Source organism: Mustela nigripes, chromosome 4 (genome assembly GCF_022355385.1).
Source record: "Mustela nigripes isolate SB6536 chromosome 4, MUSNIG.SB6536, whole genome shotgun sequence".
In the NCBI taxonomy this organism is placed as follows: domain Eukaryota; kingdom Metazoa; phylum Chordata; class Mammalia; order Carnivora; family Mustelidae; genus Mustela; species Mustela nigripes.
This window is the reverse complement of record NC_081560.1, coordinates 177,304,665-177,327,556: the sequence shown is the minus strand read 5'-3', so window position 1 is coordinate 177,327,556 and position 22,892 is coordinate 177,304,665. Positions and strand designations below refer to the sequence as shown.

Sequence of the window (22,892 nt, the reverse complement as noted above, 5' to 3'; positions counted from 1 at the left end):
AAGTATAACTTACACACGGTAAAATTCACCTTTTAAATTACAGTTTTATGAATTTTGTTATATATATAAAATTGTGTAACCACCACTATAATCAAGAAATAAAACAATGTATCATATCAAGATATTCTTTCATGGCCCTTTTTAAGCTAATCCCTCCTACAATGAGCCCTTGCTAATCACTGATCCATTTTTCCCCTAGAATTTTGTGTTTTCCAAATCCCATACAAATGGAATCAAACAGGACCTTTTGAGTTTATTGTTTCACTTTTTTCACTCAGCATAATGTATTTTAGATTCAACCAGGCTGTTCTCCAAGGTTTTTTTGTTTTGTTTTTCCCTCGGTGCCAAGTAGCATTCCATTATTTAATAATTGTATTATTATTTATTATTTTATTTTTATTATTTATATAATATATAATATTAATATAAATGATATATTATATTATATGTTTTACATATAATTATATTATAATTAAATGAATTTAATTTATTATTATTTAATTATTTAATACACCCATTATTTAATAATATTTTATTTAATAATTCTATTATTTGTTCACTTAACAGGTGATAGACTTTGGAATTACTTCCAAGTTTCCATGTTTATTAATAAAGCTACTATAAATGTTCATATATGAATTCTGTGTACACATAAGTTCTTAATTCTTTTGGGTAAATATGAATGAATGGGACTGTTACGACAGATGGTGTGTATTTGTTTAACTACACAAAAATTTGCCTGTTTTCCCAAAGTGACCATATGACTTTGCATTTCCAAAGCAGTGTTTGGGAGTTCAGGTGTTAGGCATCCTTTCTGCTACTGTAAGAGTTTTCTTTTTGTTTTTTAGTGTGTGTGTGGTAGTACTAGTAATACAGTAATAGTAGCAGCAGCAGAAGTAGTAGTAGTAGTAGTAATAGCAGCAGCAGTAGTAGTAGCATGTTGCTGTTTTAATTTACGCTAAGACAAATGATAGTGAAAAATTTTCAAGTGCTTATAAAGCATTCGTGCATCTTCTTTGTTGAAATGTATGTTCAAATCTTTTGCATATTTTAAAAATTGTATTTTTTGTTTTCTTGTCTTTTGAGAATTTGTCATACATTTTAGATCTAAGTTCTTGGTCAGATAGTGCTTTGCAACAATTTTCTCCCAGTCTATGGTTTGTTTTTCATATTCATTCAGTAAGTCCAACCTACCAGTGTTTCCTTCCATAGGTCTTAATTTTGATATATCTAAAAAAATCTTTGCCTAACATAGGTCACAAAGATTTTTCCATGTTTTCTTTTATATATTTTATGATTTTAGGTTTGAAATTTGAGTTTGTAATCAACTTTGAGTTAATTTTTTACGCATTAATATGAGGTTTATTTCTTTTTTTGCATATTGATATCCAGTAGTTCCAACACCATTTGATAAAGAAAGGGTCTATACATGCTCTATTGCAATATATTTTAATCTTGGCTGACATTGATTAACTACATATTTTGGTGTATTTTCATTCCATTGATCTACACATCTACCTTCTTACCAATGCTGCCCTGTCTTGATTACTACAGTTTTCTTTTCCTTTTTAAAAATATTTTTTTTATTTAAATTCAGTTAGCCACCATTAGTTTCAGATGTAGTGTTCAATAATTTTAACTTGCATCTAACAGCCAGTGTTCATCAAAGAGTTTTAGAGGAGGGTTTCTCACCCTTACCATAATTGATATCTCCATCAGGGCAATTCTTTGTTTGGGAGCAAACCGTGCATTGTAAATGTTTATCAGCATCTCTAGCCTCTATCCACTCAATGCCACTAGCAGCCTCCCAGTTCTGAGAGCCAAAATGTCCCCAGACCATTGTCAAATGTTCTCAAGGTTGCAAAATGGTCCCCTGTTAAAAACGGTGACTTCCTTCATTTATATGTGGAATTTAAGAAACAAAACAGATGAACATAAGGGAAGGGAAGGAAAAATAAAGTAAGAGAAAAACAGAGAGGGCGGCAAACCATCAGAGACTCTTAACTACAGGAAACAAACTGAGGGTTGCTGGAGGGGAGGTGGGTAGAGGGAGGGGTACCTGGGTGATGGGCAGTAAGGAGGGCGCTTGATGTAATGAGCACTGGGTGCTACATGCAACTGACGGGTCACTGACTTCTACCCCTGAAGCTAATAATACACTACATGTGACTAAATTGAATTTAAATTTAAAAAATTTTTAAAAAGGAAAATCACTTCAGAATAGGCTTTGAAACTAAGTTTTATGAATTCTTTAACTTGTTTTTTTTCTCAAATTTGTTTAGGTGATTGTAATTCCTTTCCATTTCACATAAATTTTAGAATCAGCTCATTGATTTATATTAAAAATATACTGGAATTTTTATCAGGATTCTGTTAAATCTGTAGATCCATTTGAGCACTACTACAATCTTAACAATATTGATTCTTCTAAGCCATGAAAGAAGTATATTTCTCCATTTAATTAGGTCTTCTTTGATTTCTTTCATCAGTGTTTCATAAGTCTTCAGCACATTATTTTGTTGTTTTCCTTAAACATTTCATGTTTTTCAGATACTGTAAATGTCACTCTTATTTATTTCAATGTTTCACTGTTCAAAGGCAGTATATAGAAATACCCATACTTTAATACATTGGCTTTGTATCCTTTGTCCTGATTTTGAAAACCTTTTGGTATTATATTACATAATGTACTTTTCCCCATTTTTTAAAGGTTTTTAGTTGTATTGGGTTATAACTGATATACAAAGAAAGTACACACATTTAATGTATACATCTTGATGAGTCTGGACATAGGCATATGTCCATAATACCATCACCACAACTAATTTTATATCCATATAAATATATTTAATATGTTAAATATATCCATCTCTCATAATTTACTTCTATTCTTCTGTGTGTGTGTGTGTGTGTGTGTGTTTTGGTAAGAACACTTGAGATCTATCCAGACCAACCCTCTTAACATATTTTAAAGTGTATAATATCACATTTAAAAATGTAGATACTATGTTGTACCGAACATCTCTAGAAATTATTTATCTTGCATAAGAGAAATTTTATACTCTTTGAAAAACAATTCCCTGTTTTTCCTCCTCAAAGCTCCTGACAACCGTCATTCTATTCTCTGCTTCTAGGAGTTTGACTATTTTAGATACTACATCTAAGTGGAATCATGAAATACTTGTCATTCTGTAATTGGCTTATTTCACTTAGCATAATGTCCTTTAGTTACATTCATGTTGTTGCAAATGGCAGGATTTCCTTTTTTTAAAAGATGAATAATATTTAATTTTAAGTATACACCACATTTTCTTAATCCATACATCCATTGGTGGATGTTGGGCTGCTCCATATATTGGCTATTATGTATAATGCTATAATGAACAGGAGAGTGCAGATATCTCTTTGAGATACATATTGCATTTCTTTCAGATATATACCAAGAAAGGGGATTGCTGATCATATGTCAGTTCTATTTTTAATTTTTTGAGGAAGTTCCATACTGTTTTTCAAAGTGGCTGCACCACTCTACATTCTCACCAACAGACTACAAGAGTTTCCATTTCTCCAACCACCCTGCGCACCTGTTATCACTTGTCATTCTGTTACCTATCGTAACAGGTGTGAGGTGGTATCTTACTGTGGTTTGGATTGGTGTTTTCCCAATAATTAGTGATGGTGATACCTTTTCATGTACCTGTTTATAATTTGGATGACTTATTTTGAAATATATTTATTCAGGACTTTTGCCCATATTTTAATCAGATTTTTTTTTTTTTGGTATTGAGTTATAAGACTTTCTTATATATTTTAGATACTTACCCCAAATCAGATAGATGATTTACAAATATTTCTTCCTAGTGTGTAGGTTGCCTTTTCATCTTGTTGATTGTTTCCTTTGCCGTGCAGAAACATTTCACTTTGATGTGCTCTCACTTGTTTTTCATTTTGTTGCTTATCCTTTAAGTGTCGTATCCAGAAATTCATTGCTAAGATCAGCATCAAGGAGATTTTTCCGTATGTTTGCCTGTAGGAGTTTTGTATGTACAGGCCTTATATTCAAGTCTCAAATCCATTTTGAGCTAATTTTTGTGAGTGTTGTTAAGACAGGAGTCTAGTTTCATTCTCTTTCATGTGGATACCAATTTTTCCAACATCATTTATTAGAGAGACCATTCTTTTCACATTGTGTCTTTGGTTTCCTTGTCAAAGCTTAGTTGACCCTATGTAACATGAGTTTATTTCTGGGCTCTCTATTCAATTGACAAGTTTCCAAACTAAGTAAATTCCAGCCTCCTAAATTCTAGCCCAGAAGACAATACACAGTTCATCAAATGATGTTATGATCAAGTTGAAATCACATTTCAAAAGGAGACTATAATATTAATTTTTTTAAAACATTTTATTCATTTGAAAGACAGAAATCACAAGTAGGCAGAGAGGCAGGCAGAGAGAGAGAGAAGGGAGGAAGAAAGCTCCCTGCTGAGCAGAGAGCCCAATGCGAGGCTCATTCCAGGACCCCGGGATCAGGACTTGAGCCGAAGGCAGAGGCTTTAACCCACTGAGCCACCCAGGCGCCCAGGAATTAATTTTAAGGAATGATTCAAAATTATAAATTTGGGTTGCCTGGGTTGTGCAGTTGATTAAGAGTCTGACTCTGGTTTCAGCTCAAGTCATGGTTCCAGGTTCCTGGGATCAAGCCCCTCATTAGGCTCCCTGCTCAGCATGGAGTCTGCTTGATATTCTCTCTCTCCATCTCCCACTGCCCCTCACACTCCTGCTGTCTCTCTCTTTAAAATAAATGAATAAAATATTTTAAAAATTGAAAAATAAAATAAAATTATAAATTTGATTTATTTCATGGTTTAGGACAATTTGGAGTATCTGTTTCATCTCGGTTCAGTTTCAGTAATTTGTAATTTTTGAAAAATTGGTCCATTTCATTGTAATTATTAAATTTATGGGCATAAAGCTATCCATTGTATTCCCTAAACAGCTAAAAATCTGTAGTAATAACTTCCATTTCATTTCTGATACCATTTGTGTCTCTATTTTTCCTAGATTCTCTCTTTCAAGTTAGATTCTAGAGATTTATAAATACTACTGATTTTTTTTTAAGAATCAGCTTTAAGCTTCACTGATTTTCATTTTCCTATGTCAAGCTTCCTGGACTTCTGTTTTATCTTTATTATTTGCTTCTTTTTGCCTGATTTGTGTTATTTTTTACTCTTTTTTTCTAGTTTCTTTATGTAAGGAACTTAAGATTATTGATTTGAGATCCTTCTTTCTAATATAAGCATTTTAGTACTATAAATTTCCCTCTCAGAACTGCATTGGCTACATCCCAAATATTTTGATATGCTGTGTTTCTGTTTTCATCCAATTTCCTTCAGTTCTAAAATTTTTAAACATTTTCTTTGAGACTAATTGGTTATTTAGAACTTTGCTGTGTAATTTCAAATGTTTAAAGATTTTTTTTTTCTTGTTTTCTGTTTTTGATTTCTAATTTCATTTCTTTATGGTCAGAATACACATTCTGTATGTTTCCTCTTAAATTTGTTATCTTTATGACCTAGGAGAATTTTTATCTTAGTGAATGTCCCTTGTTGTTGAGTAGAATATTCTTAAATATTCTATATTATATATATATATATATATATATATATATAGAGAGAGAGAGAGAGAGAGAGAGAGAGAGAGAAAGAAATATCATTGTATTCAGGGGCACTTTGTTGGCTTAGTCAGTTAAACAACTGCCTCTGGCCCAGGTCCATGATCTTAGGGTTCTGAGATTGAGCCCCACATGGGGCTACCTGTTTGGCAGGGAGCCTGCTTCTTCTTCTCCCTCTGCCACTCCTCCCGCTTGTGTTCTCTTGCTCTCTCAAATAAATAAATAAATAAATAACCTTTAAAAAAAATCATTATATTGAGTATCAGACTGTACTATGATTCTATTTTCAATAATCAAAGATTTATAAATCTCATGAGTAAAAGGATAGTCTATGGTTTATACCTATATTTCTATTCTTCTTATTGATCCTTCTTCCTGATGCCCCAAATCTCAGGCCTTTATCACTTCCTTTCAGTTTGAAGAATTTCCATTACATAACTGGTAGGTCTGTAGGACACAGATCCTTTCCATTTTCCTTCCTCTGAGAATGTCTTATTTCCCCTTCATTCCTGAAGGATAGATTGTTCCTCCAAATATAGAACTCATAGTTGAAAGCTCTTTTCTTTCATCATTTAAAAAATACTGTGCCACTTCTTTCAGGCCTCCCTGGTTTCAGAAGCAAAATTCACTGACATATAAACTGGTGTTGTAGATGCAACACATTAGCTCTCGGACTGCAATTTTCTTTGTCCTTGTTTTTTAAATTTAATTATGATTATTTCTTGGTGGGAATAATTTTGGGTATATCCTGCTGGGGTTCAATCAGCTTCCTGGATCTGTAGGTGTGTGTCCGTTGCCAAGTTTAATAAGTTCTTAGCCATTATTTCTTCAAATACCATTTCAGCTCCACACTCTTTCTCCACAACTTCTGAGACTCGGATGACAGGAATGTTGGTTCTCAAGTTCTTATCCCACAGATCCTTAGTGTTCTGTTCATTATTTTAGTCCATTTTCTCTGCTGAGTGAATTCCATTGTTCTGTCCTCAAGTTCAATAATTCTATTCTCTCATCTCCACTCTAATATGGAGTCCATTCAGGAAAAATTTTAAAAAATTTGTTACTGAATTTTTAGGTTTTATAATTTTTTCTTCTTTTTTATTAAATATAGTTTTTCTTATATATAAATATATATAAAATAAAAAATATTCATCCTCTTAAGGTGTCAAAATGAGTGGTTTTAGTTTATTCACAGAGTTTTGCAATTATCATTGTTATCTAATTCCAGGATGTTTTCATCACCTTCAAAAAATGCTCCATACTGATTATTAGTCACTCCCCCTTCCCTGTGTCCCTAGTCTCTGAAAACCACCATTTTCTATCTCTGTAGATTACATGATTTAAACACTTCATATAAAGGGAATCATACATTATGTGACCTCCTGTGTCTGACTTCTTTCACTTAGCATGATGTTTTCAAGGTTCATCCATGTTATAGTATGTGTTAATACTTCATTCTTTTTTTATTACCAAATAGTATTCCATTGTATGTAGGTACCACTTTTGGTTTTTTTCAGTCATCAGTTGATAGACATTTGCGTTGTTTTATTTTTTGGCTATGGCAAATAATACTGCAAAGAACACTTGTAAACAAGTTTTGTATGGGCATTATTTTTAAATTTTTCCTTGTATATACATGTGAAATTGCATGGTCACATGGTATGTTTAACTTCTGAGGTCCAGCCAAACTATTTTCCAAAAAGGTTTCACAATTTTACATTCCCACAACAGATTTTGGAAGTTCAATCGTTCCACATCCTCACCAACACTTGTTACTGTCCGTCTTGTGGATGTGAAGTGGTATCTCACTGTAGTTTTGATTTGCATTTTCCTAACCACTAATGATGTTAAGTAACTTTTTATGTACTTATTAGCCATTTATTTATCTTCTTTGGGAAAAAAATTATTTGCTTATTTTCTGTACTTAAATTGATTTTGTTCATTATATTGAGTTGAATGAATTCTCTATATTTTGAATACAATTCCCCATCTTGATACAAGATATCATATTTGCAAATATTTTCTCCCATTCTGCAGGCTGTCTTTTTACTTTTTCAATGATGTCTCTTGAAGTGTAAAAGTTTTTCTTTTTATGAAGTTCAATTTATTTTTCCTTTGTTGTTGTGATTTTTAAGTAATCTATGAAACCTCTACATAATTCAATGCCATAAATATCTATCCCTATGTTTTCTTCTAAGAATTTCATAGTTATAGTTTTATATTTAGATGTATGATCTATTTTCAGTTAATTTTTGTATATAGTGTGAGGTAGAGTGCTCAACCTCATAATTTTGCATGTGTGCAGCAAGGTATCCCAGCACCATTAAAAAGTCTATTCTTTCCTCCAATGAATTGTCTTGGCGCCCTTAGCAGAAACCAATTAGCCATGTTAAGGTTTATTCTGGATTCCCAGTTCTATTCCATTAATCTATATTTCTATTTTTGTGCCAGAACCACATTGTCTTTATTGCTATAGCTTTACAATAAATTTTGAAATCAGAAATTGTGTGTCCTCTAGCTTTGTGGTTTTCAAGAGTGGTTTTGCAATCATAGATCCCTTGAATTTCCATATGTACTTTTTTTTTTAATTTATTTGACAGAGAGAGAGTAGGCAGAGATGCAGGCAGAGAGAGAGAAGAGGAAGCAAGCTTCCTGCTGAGCAGAGATCCCAATGCAGGGCTTGATCCCAGGACCCAGGAATCATGACCTGAGCCGAAGGCAGAGGCTTTAACCCACTGAGCCACCCAGGCACCCCTCCATATGTATTTTAAGACCAGTTTTTTAACATCTGCAAGGAAGGCAGCTATGATTTTGATAGGAATTGCATGAAATCTACATACCAGCTGGGGAGTATTGCCATCTTAACAACAGTAAGTCTTCTAATTCATAAACATGAGGTATCTTTCTATTTATTTAGGGCTTCTTTAATTTCTTTCAACTATATTTTGTAATTGTCAGGGTATAAGTCTTGAAATTATTAAATTTGTTCCCATTTTATTCTATCTTATGTTCTTATAAGTGGAATTACATTTAACTTCAGTTACAGATTATTCGCTCCTAGTGTACAGAAATACAATTGGTTTTGGTATACGGGTTTTCTATAATTTCTATTTTTTTTGCTGAACTTTCCCACTCTTGATTTTTAAAGAGAATTTATAATTCATTTTTGAAAATTTTTATGATGGATGCTTTAAAATCCTTATTTGAAAATTCCAATATCTCACTCATCTATGTTGATATCAGTTGATTATCTTTTCTCATATACATTGTGCTTAGCTTGGTTGTTGATAAGAAGGATAATTTTTTAAATTACATGCTAGACATTTCTATTATGATAGAAGACTCTGAATTCTATTAATATCTTATTATAGCAGACATTAACACTATTTAGTTTTAGTACTCCGATCTGGGCAAACTTTTGTAGGCTGTGGTTCTGTTATCAGTTTTTCAGAGTCTTTGTAGTCTTATTTTGGTCGGTATGGTATATTTGGTGTTTCTGGGGCTCCCAGTTAGCTCATAACTTCTAGCATTATCTGAGGAGGTAAAAGGGATTTCCCACACCTGCCCTAGGCTACCTCTATGGGATAAGAACATGGTGAGATCCCTGTGTCAGTGTCTCTAGGCTGCCTCTATGTCTCTGGCATGAGGGAGGAGAGTCTTAAACCCTAGAGGACAAAGAGGCTTCTAGGACTGGTCTCTTTGTTATGAATGGGTCCCCTCTACTGTTCACCTGCTCACACCAAATATTGTTTTAAATTTTTATCAAAATAGAAAACACACAGAAGTCTATAAATCATAAGCACATAGCTTAATTGTCTTTCAAAAGTTTGATATATCTGTATAAAGAGGAGCCAGAATAAGAAATATTATTATTAGCAGCACCCTTGAAGGTCTCCTTATACTACTTCCAGTAAATACTACCCCTCACATGGGTGAGTACTAACTTGAAACAACATACTGGTTAGTTCTGCACGTTTTTAAACTTTAAATAAACTGAATCAGACAATATTTATTCTTACGTTTCTGGTCTTTTTCTTCCCCTTAAGTAGTCATTATGCTTGTGAGATTCATCTATATTGTCACATGAAACTGTAGAAGGTCACTCATTTTCTTTCCTGTGTGTGCCACTGGAACTTTAAAAAAATTCCAACTGTTGATGAGTATTTCAGTATACCAGGGTCTGGCTACTACTAATAATGCTATTATGAACATTTCTGAATGTGTTTTTAGTAAATTATCAGGTACCTAAGAATAGAACATATCAGTCATATGCATATGATTAACTTTAATTACTAAACAGTTATCTAAAGGAGTTGTACCAACTTACACTCTTTACTATATTGAATGAGTTTCAATTGCTACACATCTTTGACAACACTTAGAATTATCTTTTTTTTCATTTTAGCCATTTGATAGTGATATAGTGTTATCTCACTGTAGTTTTATTTTACATTTTTCTAATGAATAATGAAACTGAAAATTTTTACATATATTTATTGGGTATTCGGATATCCTCTTTTATGGAGTGTCTGTCCAAATCTTTTTTTTTTTTTTTTTTTTTTTTTTTTTTTTTAAATTTATTTATTTGCCAGTGATAGAGGGAGAGAAAGCGAGCAAGCACAGGCAGACAGAGAGGCAGGCAGAGGCAGAGGGAGAAGCAGGCTCCCTGCCGAGCAAGGAGCCCGATGTGGGACTCGATCCCAGGACGCTGGGATCATGACCTGGGCCCAAGGCAGCCGCTCAACCAACTGAGCCACCCAGGCGTCCCTGTCTGTCCAAATCTTTACCCTTTTTCCTACTGGTTTATCTGTCTTCTTTTATTGATTTGTAAAATTGGTCTTTATGAGTATGAATCATTTGTCAGGTTTATGCATTGAAAATATTTATTCCTACTCTGTAACTTATCCCTCTGGAACTAATCAATTGCATCTACTTTTTAAGTACTTGAGCAAAGTATTTACTTCCATGTAGTAAAAAAAAAAAAAAAATATATATATATATATATATATATAAAATTTAAAATCTTCAGATTAAACATTTTTATCTAAATGTAATTCAAATGGCAAAGGATGATAATGATTATCTAAAATACAATTTTTCAAATCCTCTAGCATATGTAGTTACATTAGGCTTAATGGGTTACTAAATTACAGGGATTTTTGACGTCTTATTTGCTTACTGTCTGGTGGTCAATTAAACTCATTGTTCCACTATGAATTTTTTCAACCATAAAATATGTTGCCTTTTACCAGAATCTAAGACTATCAAAATCCAAATATATGTATCACTATTCTTTGAACCATTCTGGAAATAGGTCAGTGCTTAATACGGTTGATTGAATTCAAGTGTCATTATAGACACTAATGAATTGCTACTGTGTAGCATGAAATAGAAAATCCATTTTATTGTAGTGACTTAGAAAATGGTGAGGATAATTTGCCAAAGATAATAAAAGTGCATAATAATTATAGTGTGTTGTATATATCAAAATTTAAAGTGATTTAAAATGTTTTAATGGATAAAATTAGTTTACCTGACTTTTTAATAGATAATAATTTTTTAATTTTCAGATTCCAGTATTATTAATACTTCATTAGAAGATATTACATATAACACTAACTTTTCTCCCTCTTTTCTCTATTATAGGAATGATGACAGATTTAAGGATAATAAAAAATACAGATACTAATGATAAATTTGTTTTATGAATTAAAATGTCTTTACTCACAGCTAATACTAAATATAGATCTTGCTTCATGCCTACCATGGTAAATTTGAAAAGGCACACTTTCTAAGGCTTCAGTAGTATCAAATTACTTCAGAATCTCTTTTTTTTTTAATTATTTCTGAAGCATAAAGGACTTGTTGCTAAAACTACTAATGAGGTTAAAAAAAGGCATTATTCGGTCATGCTTGCAGTATTTACAACTTTTTTTTTTTTTTTAAGATTTTATTTATTTATTCGACAGAGAGAGATCACAAGTAGGCAGAGAGGAAGGCAGAGAGAGAGGAGGAAGCAGGCTCCCTGCTGAGCAGAGAGCCCGATGCGGGACTCAATCCCAGGACCCTGAGATCACGACCTGAGCTGAAGGCAGCGGCTTAACCCACTGAGCCACCCAGGCGCCCAGTATTTACAACTTTTAAAATGCACATGTCACACACTCAATAGGACAGGATGAGGAGTTAATGCTAATAAACTACTATTCATTCCATTAGCCTTGGAAACAATTGGAAACAAATGCAAGTAGCCCTGTGTTAGTATTACTGTCTGGACTTATTTTTTTGAATCAAAATCCATGGCTATCAGTCTGCTACTAATTTTTTTTTTTTTGGTACTAAAATATTTTAACTCATGCCTTTGAAATGACTCTAAAGTCTATACAAGAAAAGAATTGGCTTGTGTCCTCATAGCATAAATCTATACATCAAATTCAAATACACAGAAAGAAACTGTCACAGATGAATCCCAAAACAACCAAGCCTACAAGCCTGTAGTGATAAAAATACTTACATTAGCACAGACAGAACTAAGACACACATCCTCTGTATTTCATGATAGAAATTGTTTTCCCATTAGAGATACGTGCATTTTTGTAATGAATAATGGACAAGAGGAATGTCCTTTGAAATTTTAGCTTTAGGGCTTAAGATTTGTATTTATAATATTGACTGAAGATTTGAAAGCTTGCCTTTATATTATTCATGTGTTGTGGCTTATCAAAAAACTGTGTTATGTGATAATATCACTATTCTCTACTTAGTAGAATTTTCCAGTATGGTAAATAACAAATAAATAATGGAGTGTATATTCCATCACCATATGCATATTCTCTTTATATTAATAGTTTTCGAGAACTCTAAAAGAATACCAAAATATCGCAACAAGTAAAATTAGGTAGCTTGCTTGGATAAATAAAATTGGCTACATATTTGGGTAAAATAAGAGAGAGTTGATGTCCTATGCTAAATAGATTCTTTAAAAATTATAAAGCACTTATTTAAAGAAAGAAACTTCCAACTTCTGGTCTCTAGTTTTACTTTGAATATAATAGATAAGGAGTTCTTATTTATTGCCAACTTGCTTATTCACTGAAGATAATAAAAAATAATCAAGCATTAATATTTTCTTTTTTTCTGTCCTCGTCATAAAGATATTGTGCTTTTTCCACAGTAACATTTATTGGATTCACACACTCTGACTCACTTCCAACCACACAAGCCTGACAGGATCATCTATTACTTTGCATTCAGATAAGTGGATGATTACTCAGCCATATGATCTCCTTACCTCCACCTACTCCCTAAAAGTCACTTATCCATGTGGGTTTATTTAACACCGTTAATTGGTAACAGTGAATTTTAGACAGGTACAAGGCCACATAGCTGAAGGCCGTATTTCCCATAATTTTCTGCAGCTAGTAATTTAAATTTTGAACAGTGGAATATGAACAGACCGATGAAGGTGACTATCACACATACTCTTTAAAATATGAATCTGGGGACGCCTGGGTGGCTCAGTTGGTTGAGCGGCTGCCTTCGGCTCGGGTCATGATCCCAGCGTCCTGGGATCGAGTCCCACATCGGGCTCCTTGCTTGGCAGGGAGCCTGCTTCTCCCTCTGCCTCTGCCTGCCACTCTGTCTACCTGTGCTTGCTCTCGCTTCTCTATGACAAATAAATAAATAAAATCTTAAAAAAAAAAAAAAAACATGAATCTGAAAAAGTTCTGATTTCTCATTGCTCATGGTCACATGGGCTGGAATATAAGGATGTGATGCTTGAGAGCCAGCTCTGGCATGTAAATAAGGACAACCCGCTAGAGCACAGCAGAGTTCATTTGTGAACTTGTGGAACGAGCTGCCTGCCTGCCCTGAGCCACTCGCCAGCCCTAGAATACTATGGTAGACAAACACTTGTCTACCATGTTGATTTATTTCCCCATTGAAGCACTAAGCCTGCATTCTAAATGAAAATAATCTAAATCATATAAATTATATGTGCATGCTATGAAAAATTAAGATGTGTTAACTATAGTTTTGTGATACAGTTATATAATACATGAGGCACCTGGATGGCTCAGTCAGTTAACCCTCTGACTCTTAGTTTCAGCTCCGGTCATGATTTCCTGGGTCATGGGATCAAGCCCTTCCTCAGCTGGAAGTCTGCTTGAAGATTCTCTTACTCCACTCCTCCTCCACTCATGGGTGTGCTCTTGCTCTCTCTCTTTTCTCTCTCTCTAGAGTAAGTAAATCTTTAAAAAAAGAATTCTAAAATACATGATTCATATTTTAATGAGAGAAATCAAAATTTGTCCTTAAAGAACAATATCTTTAAAGATCTTTAAAGAATAAATATGTTCCATTATCTAAGTGCTATTTTCTAGAAGATCTTGCTGCATTATAACTGAACTTGTTCTAGAATGAGAGGTATCCATATGACAAGAGGTACGATATTACAGGAAATATGTTGCTTTTAATCAGCAGACCACTTAGGGGACATTTAACTGTACTTATTTATATAAATCCTATTAACCTCAGGACGGGAAAAGCAGGAGGGCTAGAAAATTTTATATTTTCATTAGACAATGAAATGATCATAGGATTATGGAGTCAGGTTACTAGGGTTCAGGTCTTAAGACTTGTTCTGTGACATTGGGAAAATCACCTTCACTCTAGAGGTCTGTTGCCAGTGTCAGATGGCTACTCACTCATTCTGTCATGGGAAGCAATGATAGCACACATGCCGTGGATGAAAGTGATTATTAGCCCAAGGACACTGGCTATTTGCTGAACCGTATCCTTTAGTAGGGACAACCTGGCTGCCCCAATACAGCACAACTTCCGGCCCTCTGTCACTTAGACCAGGAAGTTGTTTTTATTGATGATTTAGAAGGAATTACTGCCATAATAACTGAATACTAATAAAATAGCTATTAGAATAATGGTTATTGACCACTGATTTTATGCCAAATATTATGGCAGTATTCTAGTTATCCAGTACATTTAACATGGATGACATTTAATTCTCACAACTAAATAAGAAACATTCTATAATTATTATCCCTTCATTACAGATGAGGAAACAGGCAGAGAACTTAAGTGAATCTCAACTATACAGCTACTGTGTGACTGAGTTTGTATCTGAACCCAAATAGTCAGTATGGCTCAAGAATATACAGTTTTGTTTTGTTTTAAGATTTTATGTATTTATTTATTGGAGAGAGAGAGACAGAGAGACCATAAGCAGGACGACAGGCACAGGGAGAGGGAGAAGCAGACTCCCTGCTGAGCAAGGAGCCTAACATGGGACTTAATCTCAGAACCCTGAAATCATGACCTGAGTCAAAGGAAGATGCTTAACCAACCGAGCCACCCAGTCGCCCTCAGAGTACGTAGTCTTTTTTTTTTTTTTTTTTAAGATTTTATTTATTTATTTGACAGATCACAAGTAGGCAGAGAGGCAGGCAGGCTGGGGTTGGGGGGAAGCAGACTCTCTGCTGAGCAGAGAGCCCGATGTGGGGCTTGATCCCAGGACCCTGGGATCATGACCTGAACCGATGGCAGAGACTTTAACCCACTGAGCCACCCAGGCGCCCCCAGAGTATGTAGTCTTAATATATCATACTGCTTTATCAGAATCAAGACTCAAAAAACCCTAAGAAATAAAATTCAACTTCACTAATTTATATTAGTAAAAATTAATGTGAGACACAACTAGCAGTTTTGTCAGTAGGGGAGTCTTCCACTGACCCTTTCTATTTGGGAAATTAAATCACAGTGAAAATGCCATGGAGTAATAAGCATTTCCATCTCGATAAACAAAGTTTCCGCCATAGTTGCAGGTGTTTCTCCTTCTTGCTAAGCAGACTAGACTTCCATTTTGTCAGGGTTTCACTACTCATGTCAGTCCTAGAAACCCACTGAAAACATCCATTAGGTGGTCTCCTCTTTTCAAAATGCAATCTTGATCATATTAGAAGGTATCGCCATCCTGGTTTTGGTAACAGCACTGTATGTCACAGATTTAATATACTATTATAGGCGGACATTAACTAGAATATATCATGATCTCCTAATTACAACTCTTAAGCTTTGAAAACTCCTCAGGTCAGTGGTATCAGCACTTTTGACCTCAATAATTACCCGTTTAGGGGTGCCTGGGTGGCTCAGTCGATTAAGCAGCTGCCTTCAGCTCAGGTCATGATCCCAGTGTCCTGGGATAGAGTCCTGCATCGGGCTCCCTGCTCAGCAGGCAGGCTGCTTCTCCTTCTCTCTCTCTCTCTGCCACTCTGTCTACTTGTGCCCTCTAACTCTCGGTCAAATAAGTAAATAAAATCTTTTAAAAACAAAACAAAACCCCAATTACTTGTTTACTTATTTGTGTTACTGTTGAGGTCTGGCATTCCTGAGTGTTTCTCCCATCTGTTCTCCTATACTGATTTACTTTCTCCTTCTCTTTTTTCTTTTCTTTCTTTCTTTCTTTCTTTCTTTCTTCTTCTCTTTTTTTTTTTTAAGAGAGAGAGAGGGAGTGTACAGGAGTGGGGGTGGGGAGGAGCAGAAAGAGAAGGGAGAGAAAGAATCTTAAACCAGCTCCATACCCTGCAAGGACCTAAACACAGGGCTCAATCTCACAACCATGAGATCATGACTTGAATTGAAACCAAGAGTCAGATGCTTAACCAATGGAACCACCCAGGTGTCCCTTCTTAACAGTGTTGATATGAAAATGAAGAAACAATACATGAGAGTATGCATTGCCTTTTTATATCTATATTCTATTATCCTTATTATATTGTAAATTCTTTATTATCAGGGCTCATTTTTTCCACTTTGTAATTCACATTTCATGTTCCTTTTTTGCTTAGCTAAGTTACTTATTTTTTAACATTCAGTTCAAACATCACTATTTTGGGGAAGCTATATCTGAAACTTAATCACTTATATATACTGCTGGCACTATGTTTCCCATAAATTTTATCTGCTATCAACTACCATAAATAGTAAGAAAATTTATGAATTAGCATAGAGGTAGGTGAGTTTTCAGGGTTGGTTAAGGCAGTGGTTCAATCATGCCATCAAGGATTCAGTTGTTTTGACTCTGTTCAGAGAGTCTTCAGTGTGCCTTCATGGAAGACTGCTGGTAACATGTAAGGAATACATTTCCTCATTAATTTCCAAAGGAAAGAGATCAACTTCCTGTGACTTTCTTTAAAAAGCGATAAAGCTTCCCTTTACAAATCCCTCAGTAACCTTTCCTGGGGCCTCTCCTAGCTTAAAGTGACTTAGCAACCCATCACTGAAAAAGAAAAATCCCTGGCAAGGGGAATAGGGTTCTATAATTAATTTAGACTAATTACCTGTTCAACTGACATAGGTGAATACTCATTATATCCCCCTAGACTCCTATAGTATCATGTGCCCTTCTAAATATTCATCCTTATAAAACTAAAATTAAATTCTTGATTTAGTTATGTTGGCTCCACACTAAAACATTAAACTCTTTCTCAAAATTAAGGGTAGTGTGTATTCAACTTTGTGTTCCTTCTGCCTAGCAGAGTGCCTATAAAAGAGTATCTATGTAATTGTAACTTAATTAAAAATTACAGGCAAATAATTCTTTAAATGTGTGGATAATTCCCAATTCCTATTTTATTTAGCCTTAAAATATTTGTAAAGATAAACATATTAATCAATGGAATAGAAATGAGAGTTCAGAGATAAACCCACATATCTATGGCCAATTGATTTGGGAACCAGAATCATTCAATGAGGGAAGAAGATACATCTTCAAGAAGTGATACTATGGCAATCGGATTTAAGGAAAAAAAAAAAAAAAGAAGTCAGAACCCTACTTCACACTTTACACAGAAATTAACTCAAAGTGAATCAATGATTTGACTGTAAGAGCTAAGACCATAAAACTCTTAGAAGAAAACGAAGGGGTAAAACTTCATGACCTTGGATTTGGCACCAAATTCTCAGATATGACACCAAAAGCACAAACAGTGAAAGAAAGAAAAACATGCAAATTAGATTTCATTTTGTGCATCAAAAAAGATTTTCAAGAAAGTTAAAAGACAATATATGGGAAAAAATATTTGCAGATAATACATAATATATATGTTAAGGGTCTACTATACGGAATATATTACAACAATAAAAAAACAATGGTCGGGGTGCCTGGGTGGCTCAGTGGGTTAAGCCGCTGCCTTCGGCTCAGGTCATGATCTCAGGGTCCTGGGATCGAGTCCCGCATCGGGCTCTCTGCTCAGCAGGGAGCCTGCTTCCCTCTCTCTCTCTCTGCCTGCCTCTCCATCTACTTGTGATTTCTCTCTGTCAAATAAATAAATAAAATCTTTAAAAAAAAAAAAGCAATGGTCAAAATGCTCATAAAAAGATGCTCAAAAATTTTAATCATTAGAGATGCAAACCCCAATCAAAATGAGATACAACTTCACACCCAAAAGACAGTTACAGTTTTAAAAAGTGGAAAATAGTAAATGTCAAAAATGTGGAGAAACTAAAATCCTTATACATGCTGATGGGCCTATAAAATGGCTCATTTTGGACTATGGAAAACATGTTAATGGTTCCTCAATAAGTTTAACATAGAGTAAACTATATTAATCAGAAATTCTATTCCTAGGAATATACCCCAAATAATTGAAATTTTTATAGAGTAATGTTCATAGAAACATTATGATTTATAGATAGATATAATATCCAAAATGTAGTAACAGTCCAAATATCCATTAATGAATAAACAAATTACAGTATATGCATACAATGAAATAATGATACATGCTATAACATGAATAAACTTTAATATGTTGTGTGAAATCAAAGAAGCCAGATGCAAAAATGTGTGGTCCCAATTATATGAAGTATTCGTAATAGGTACATCCATAGAGACAACTTAGGTTAGTCATTGCCAGGTATCCAGTAGGGGGAGAGAAGTATGGGAAACAACTGCTTAATGGATATAGCATTTTAATTTGCAGTGATGAAAAAGTTTTGGAACTAGATATAGGTGGTGGTTGCACATCATTGTGAATGCCCTAAATGACACTGAATGGTTTACTTTAAAATATCTCATTTTGTTTTGTGAATTTCACTTTATTCAAATAATATTTTTAAAAATTTACTCATTTATCACCCTAATTTTATATCTTCATCAAAGCATGAAATATGGAGTTTTTATGGGGACAGGAAATATGTTAAACATCACTATTTGGATATATATATGCCAAAGATTTTTAAGACTGGCTAATCAAGAGTATACCATATTTATGGATTATTTCTATATGAGAAAATGACTTAAACAGATGCTAGATGATTGACTTTCTCTTATTCATATGTAAGACAAAAGCAATGTCTTAAATTAATTTTTAGAAAATATATCTTATATCTATACATAAATCAGTAACAGAATATCTTCCTCTGGACAAATCGCTTATTTTTCTTTCATACTGGAACAAATTTAGTTTGTGTACTCTCAGAAACTGATTTGCAAGTTCACTAACAATATCAAATATGAGTAAGATTAAAAATTATGAAAAATAACTTAAAATAATTTATTTTGCTGCCTAAGACAACATATTAAATATTGTCCAAGGACTACTTAGAGAATCTATGGTTTTATCTCATTATCGTAGCAGAACCAAAAATGCCAAACATGAACCAGAACATATTGAAACATTACAAAAGCTAATTCATGAACAGATGCTTAAGCAATATAGAGACCAAAAATAAATTATTTGAGCCAAATTACTGTTAACTCTAAGTATGATAATTACCAGGACAGCTGATGTTTCAAATGAATCTATGCTGCTTTGGCAACTGAGCAATTTATAAAATGTGATTATTTGTAATCCTTTTTCCCCATTCTATAACAATTGACACAGGAATACAACCTATCCATCCCACAATTTATAGGTTATGTATGTCATCCTATTTAAGAATTTTGTTTAGTTATAATTAATATATTCTTAACAAACCTAGTATGTGTGTGCATGTGTCTGTGTAAATGATGATAGATATCCAACCTATTTAAGAAAGGTTTATTACTACTGGGTATCTTGTTTCAAGTTAGTACCAGTCTCAGATGGTGAGGACACATATCAAGTGGTAGGAAATATAATTAATAAGACATTTCCTCTGCAAGGTGGACTGGGGCAAATTCAGGAGGTCAGAGAAAAGGTGTGGGATCAGTTGAGTAAGAGTACACAGTTGAAATTAATACACTAACAAAAGGGAAGTTGGGGCTGCTTGATGGGTTTGATTTAAGGGTGCCAAAGTTACCTCTGGAGAGAGAAGAGATTGTTCACTGAGGTAAAAAATATATAAACATACAGATTAAATTGCTTTCAGACGCAAGAATGGAATCCTGGGAACTCAGTCAGGCAATTATCCTCCCGGGCTCAATTTTGGTTCACAAATAGGAAAATACCATAAATTATAGAGTAAATGATGACTGTTATAATATAAATGCAATAGGCAAAACTTTCATCAAACACTAAATGTGTATACACTGATACTACTTATAGACACATTGCATTGATCATTGCTTGAAGTAGACACCAATTTCAACAAAATGTGCAACTATCCTTTAATTAATGTCACATTTTTGTGAGACTAAATTTTCAGCAGTTGCTATGACGAAAAGAAAGAACCACATGAAAATAAATATGGAACAGTAAATGTGTATTGCATAATATGATTCCAAGATTTGAGAAGCTGTGTAGTGTCCAGCAGGCATGTACATCTCATTAGTAGGTGATGAAGGTTATTCGAGAATGAAATAAAATATTATTTTTTTAAATTTTTGTGCATTTTTAAAATAACTTGTAAGTCATTAGGATACAAATACTTGTTGAACTGTTTGAACCTAACCATTTCATTAAAAAAAATCGTAGGTACTTCTTTGGGTCTAATTGTGAAACAGTAACTGATATTCTAAAGGTGCTCGAATACAAAAAAATTTGGAACGTCATGTTTGGGAAATGTAGCTCTCGTGGAAGTTTCCTAAGATAAACAATTTTTAAAAACCCCAAAAAACAAAATTACTTGACAATAGAAACTTGACAATTAAGAGATAAATAAAAATTCAAGAGTTAGCTCCAATAAGAAGACTAGTTGTATGTATCATATCCATCAAATATGTAACTAATACTAACCAAACCTAGGAATCCATAGAACAGAAAGTAAATCTGAAAAATCAGGACAATCTAAGAAATACACAATTTAAAAAATTGGGAGGGTCGGGGAGAAGAGATGTACAGTGAAGATGAAAGTACTGATATTCTCTTTGATCAAAGAATCCTATCAAAAAATTCTCTAAAGCTAAAATCATGAAGTTTAAAAATCCATTCGATTCTAAATTCTCAATATTTGTCATAATTTCTTATTTTAATCCTAGAGGAATATTTTAGGAATTAATACTTCTTTTGGTAATAAATTTTTTGATGTTCAAGAATTATTTTGGTTTATCTTTAGTTTTCATTGAATTAAAGTCAAATGAAATAAAATTCTTTTCATAAAAGTGGCAAGTACATTTACCATAGGTCTTTATTACTGCATATTGGCCTTCCTTCCTTTCATCCTGAATTTTATATGTATATAAAGTTATTTCCAGAACGATATGGATGATGAGTTCTAGATGGAGATATTTTGTTTTTTCTATCATTCTTACACTTTATTTTCAATAAACATGCATATTTTTTAATAATAGTGATTTCTCTTCATTTAAAAAAGGGAACAAAACTACAAATAAATATGCTTCATTTTCATTTGGGGTGGTGGGACTATGAATGCTTATAAGCTTTTTTGTGATTTATTATATATTTTTTAAATTGCCAAAAAAAAGATTCAGGCAATTCCAAGGTTCTATCAGCTTGAAAATTTGCACTGATAGTTCTCCTATTTTCAAATTCATCCACACAATTTCTAGCTACACAACTGTATAAAGCATGCACTTACCCACTGATTCCAAGTCATCAGTATAAGGGGCTACAGAAGGCATTTGGCTTGAAGAACAAAAATGTACTTTTTCAAATATATTAATCTTTTTTTCATTAAATGCAATGTCCACTAAAACTAAAATATCACATAGACCCATCTTATGAAGCCTATGATCTTACTGAATTTCTGTCATTTCTATTTATCCTGTGCTGAGAAAAACAACTATTTTCAATTGCTGCCTCGACCCTTTAGAGTATAACAACCTGGCTCACACCCAAAGTCTTCAGACAAAGACGTGAGCTTAGAATAACCATCCCAAGCTTCCATTCTGCCTTTTCCAGGGCAATTTAAAATGAATATTTAAAACTGAGATTGCAGAAAGTTAGTAATCTCTACCCCAACTTACCCTACATACTACATACATACTACAAGATACCCACACTTACGATATTGAAAGTAATAAAAAGGAGTTTGAAAAAATCTAGAAATAACTGAGAATTATAAAAAGTAACATAGCAGATTTGAGATATAACCAAATAGAACTTATAAAACTGAAAAATACATTAATTTAAAATTAAAACTCTATATCCAGTGAAAAAATCTTTCTAAAATGAAGACAAGGTACAAAATGTGAGACCATCAAAATCTTAGAGAACAACACCGGCCATAAACTCTTTAACATAAGCTGACGCAACTTCTTACTACATAACTCTTCAGAGGCAAGGGGAACAAAAGCAAAAATGAACCTGGGACTTCAGCAAGATAATTGCATCTGGGTTGCTCAGTGGGTTGGGCATCTAGCTTCAGCTCAGGTCAGGATCTCAAGGTCCTGGGATCAAGACCCATGTCAGGCTCTCTGCTCAGTGGGGAGCCGGCTTCTCCCTCTCCTTCTGCCTGCCTCTCCCCCTGCTTGTGTTCTCTCTGTCAAATAAATAAATGCAAAATCTTAAAAAAAAAAGCTTCTGCACAGCCAAGGAAACAAATCAACAAAACTAAAAGGCAAACTATGGAATGGGAGAAGATATTCACAATTGACATACCTGATAAAGGGTTTGTATCAAAAATCTATAAAGAACTTATCAAATTCAACACCACTAAAACAAATAATACAGTTAAGAAATGAGCAGAAGATATGTATAGACATTTTTTCCAAAGACATACTGGCTAACAGACACATAAGAAGATATTCAACATCAGTCTTCATCAGGGAAATACAAATCAAAACTATAAGATATTACCTCACACCTGTCAGAATGGCTAAAATTAA

The 22,892-nt window shown here is 33.7% G+C and overlaps 1 protein-coding gene across 3 annotated transcripts in view; it reads right to left on the bottom strand.

Annotated features, from left to right (window-relative positions):
• The window catches only part of ATRNL1 (attractin like 1), an 806,361-nt gene that overhangs the window by 326,729 nt on the left and 456,740 nt on the right, over positions 1-22,892 (bottom strand). Inside the window, exon 27 of one of the 3 annotated variants that reach the window (XM_059398663.1) lies at positions 22,389-22,546. The exons of the other annotated variants lie outside the window; for them this stretch is intronic. Within the exon in view, the coding sequence (XP_059254646.1) occupies positions 22,439-22,546 (108 nt within the window). The 3' untranslated portion in view covers positions 22,389-22,438. Of the gene's footprint in view, positions 1-22,388; positions 22,547-22,892 lie in introns of those variants that run through there. 3 annotated transcript variants of the gene reach the window in all.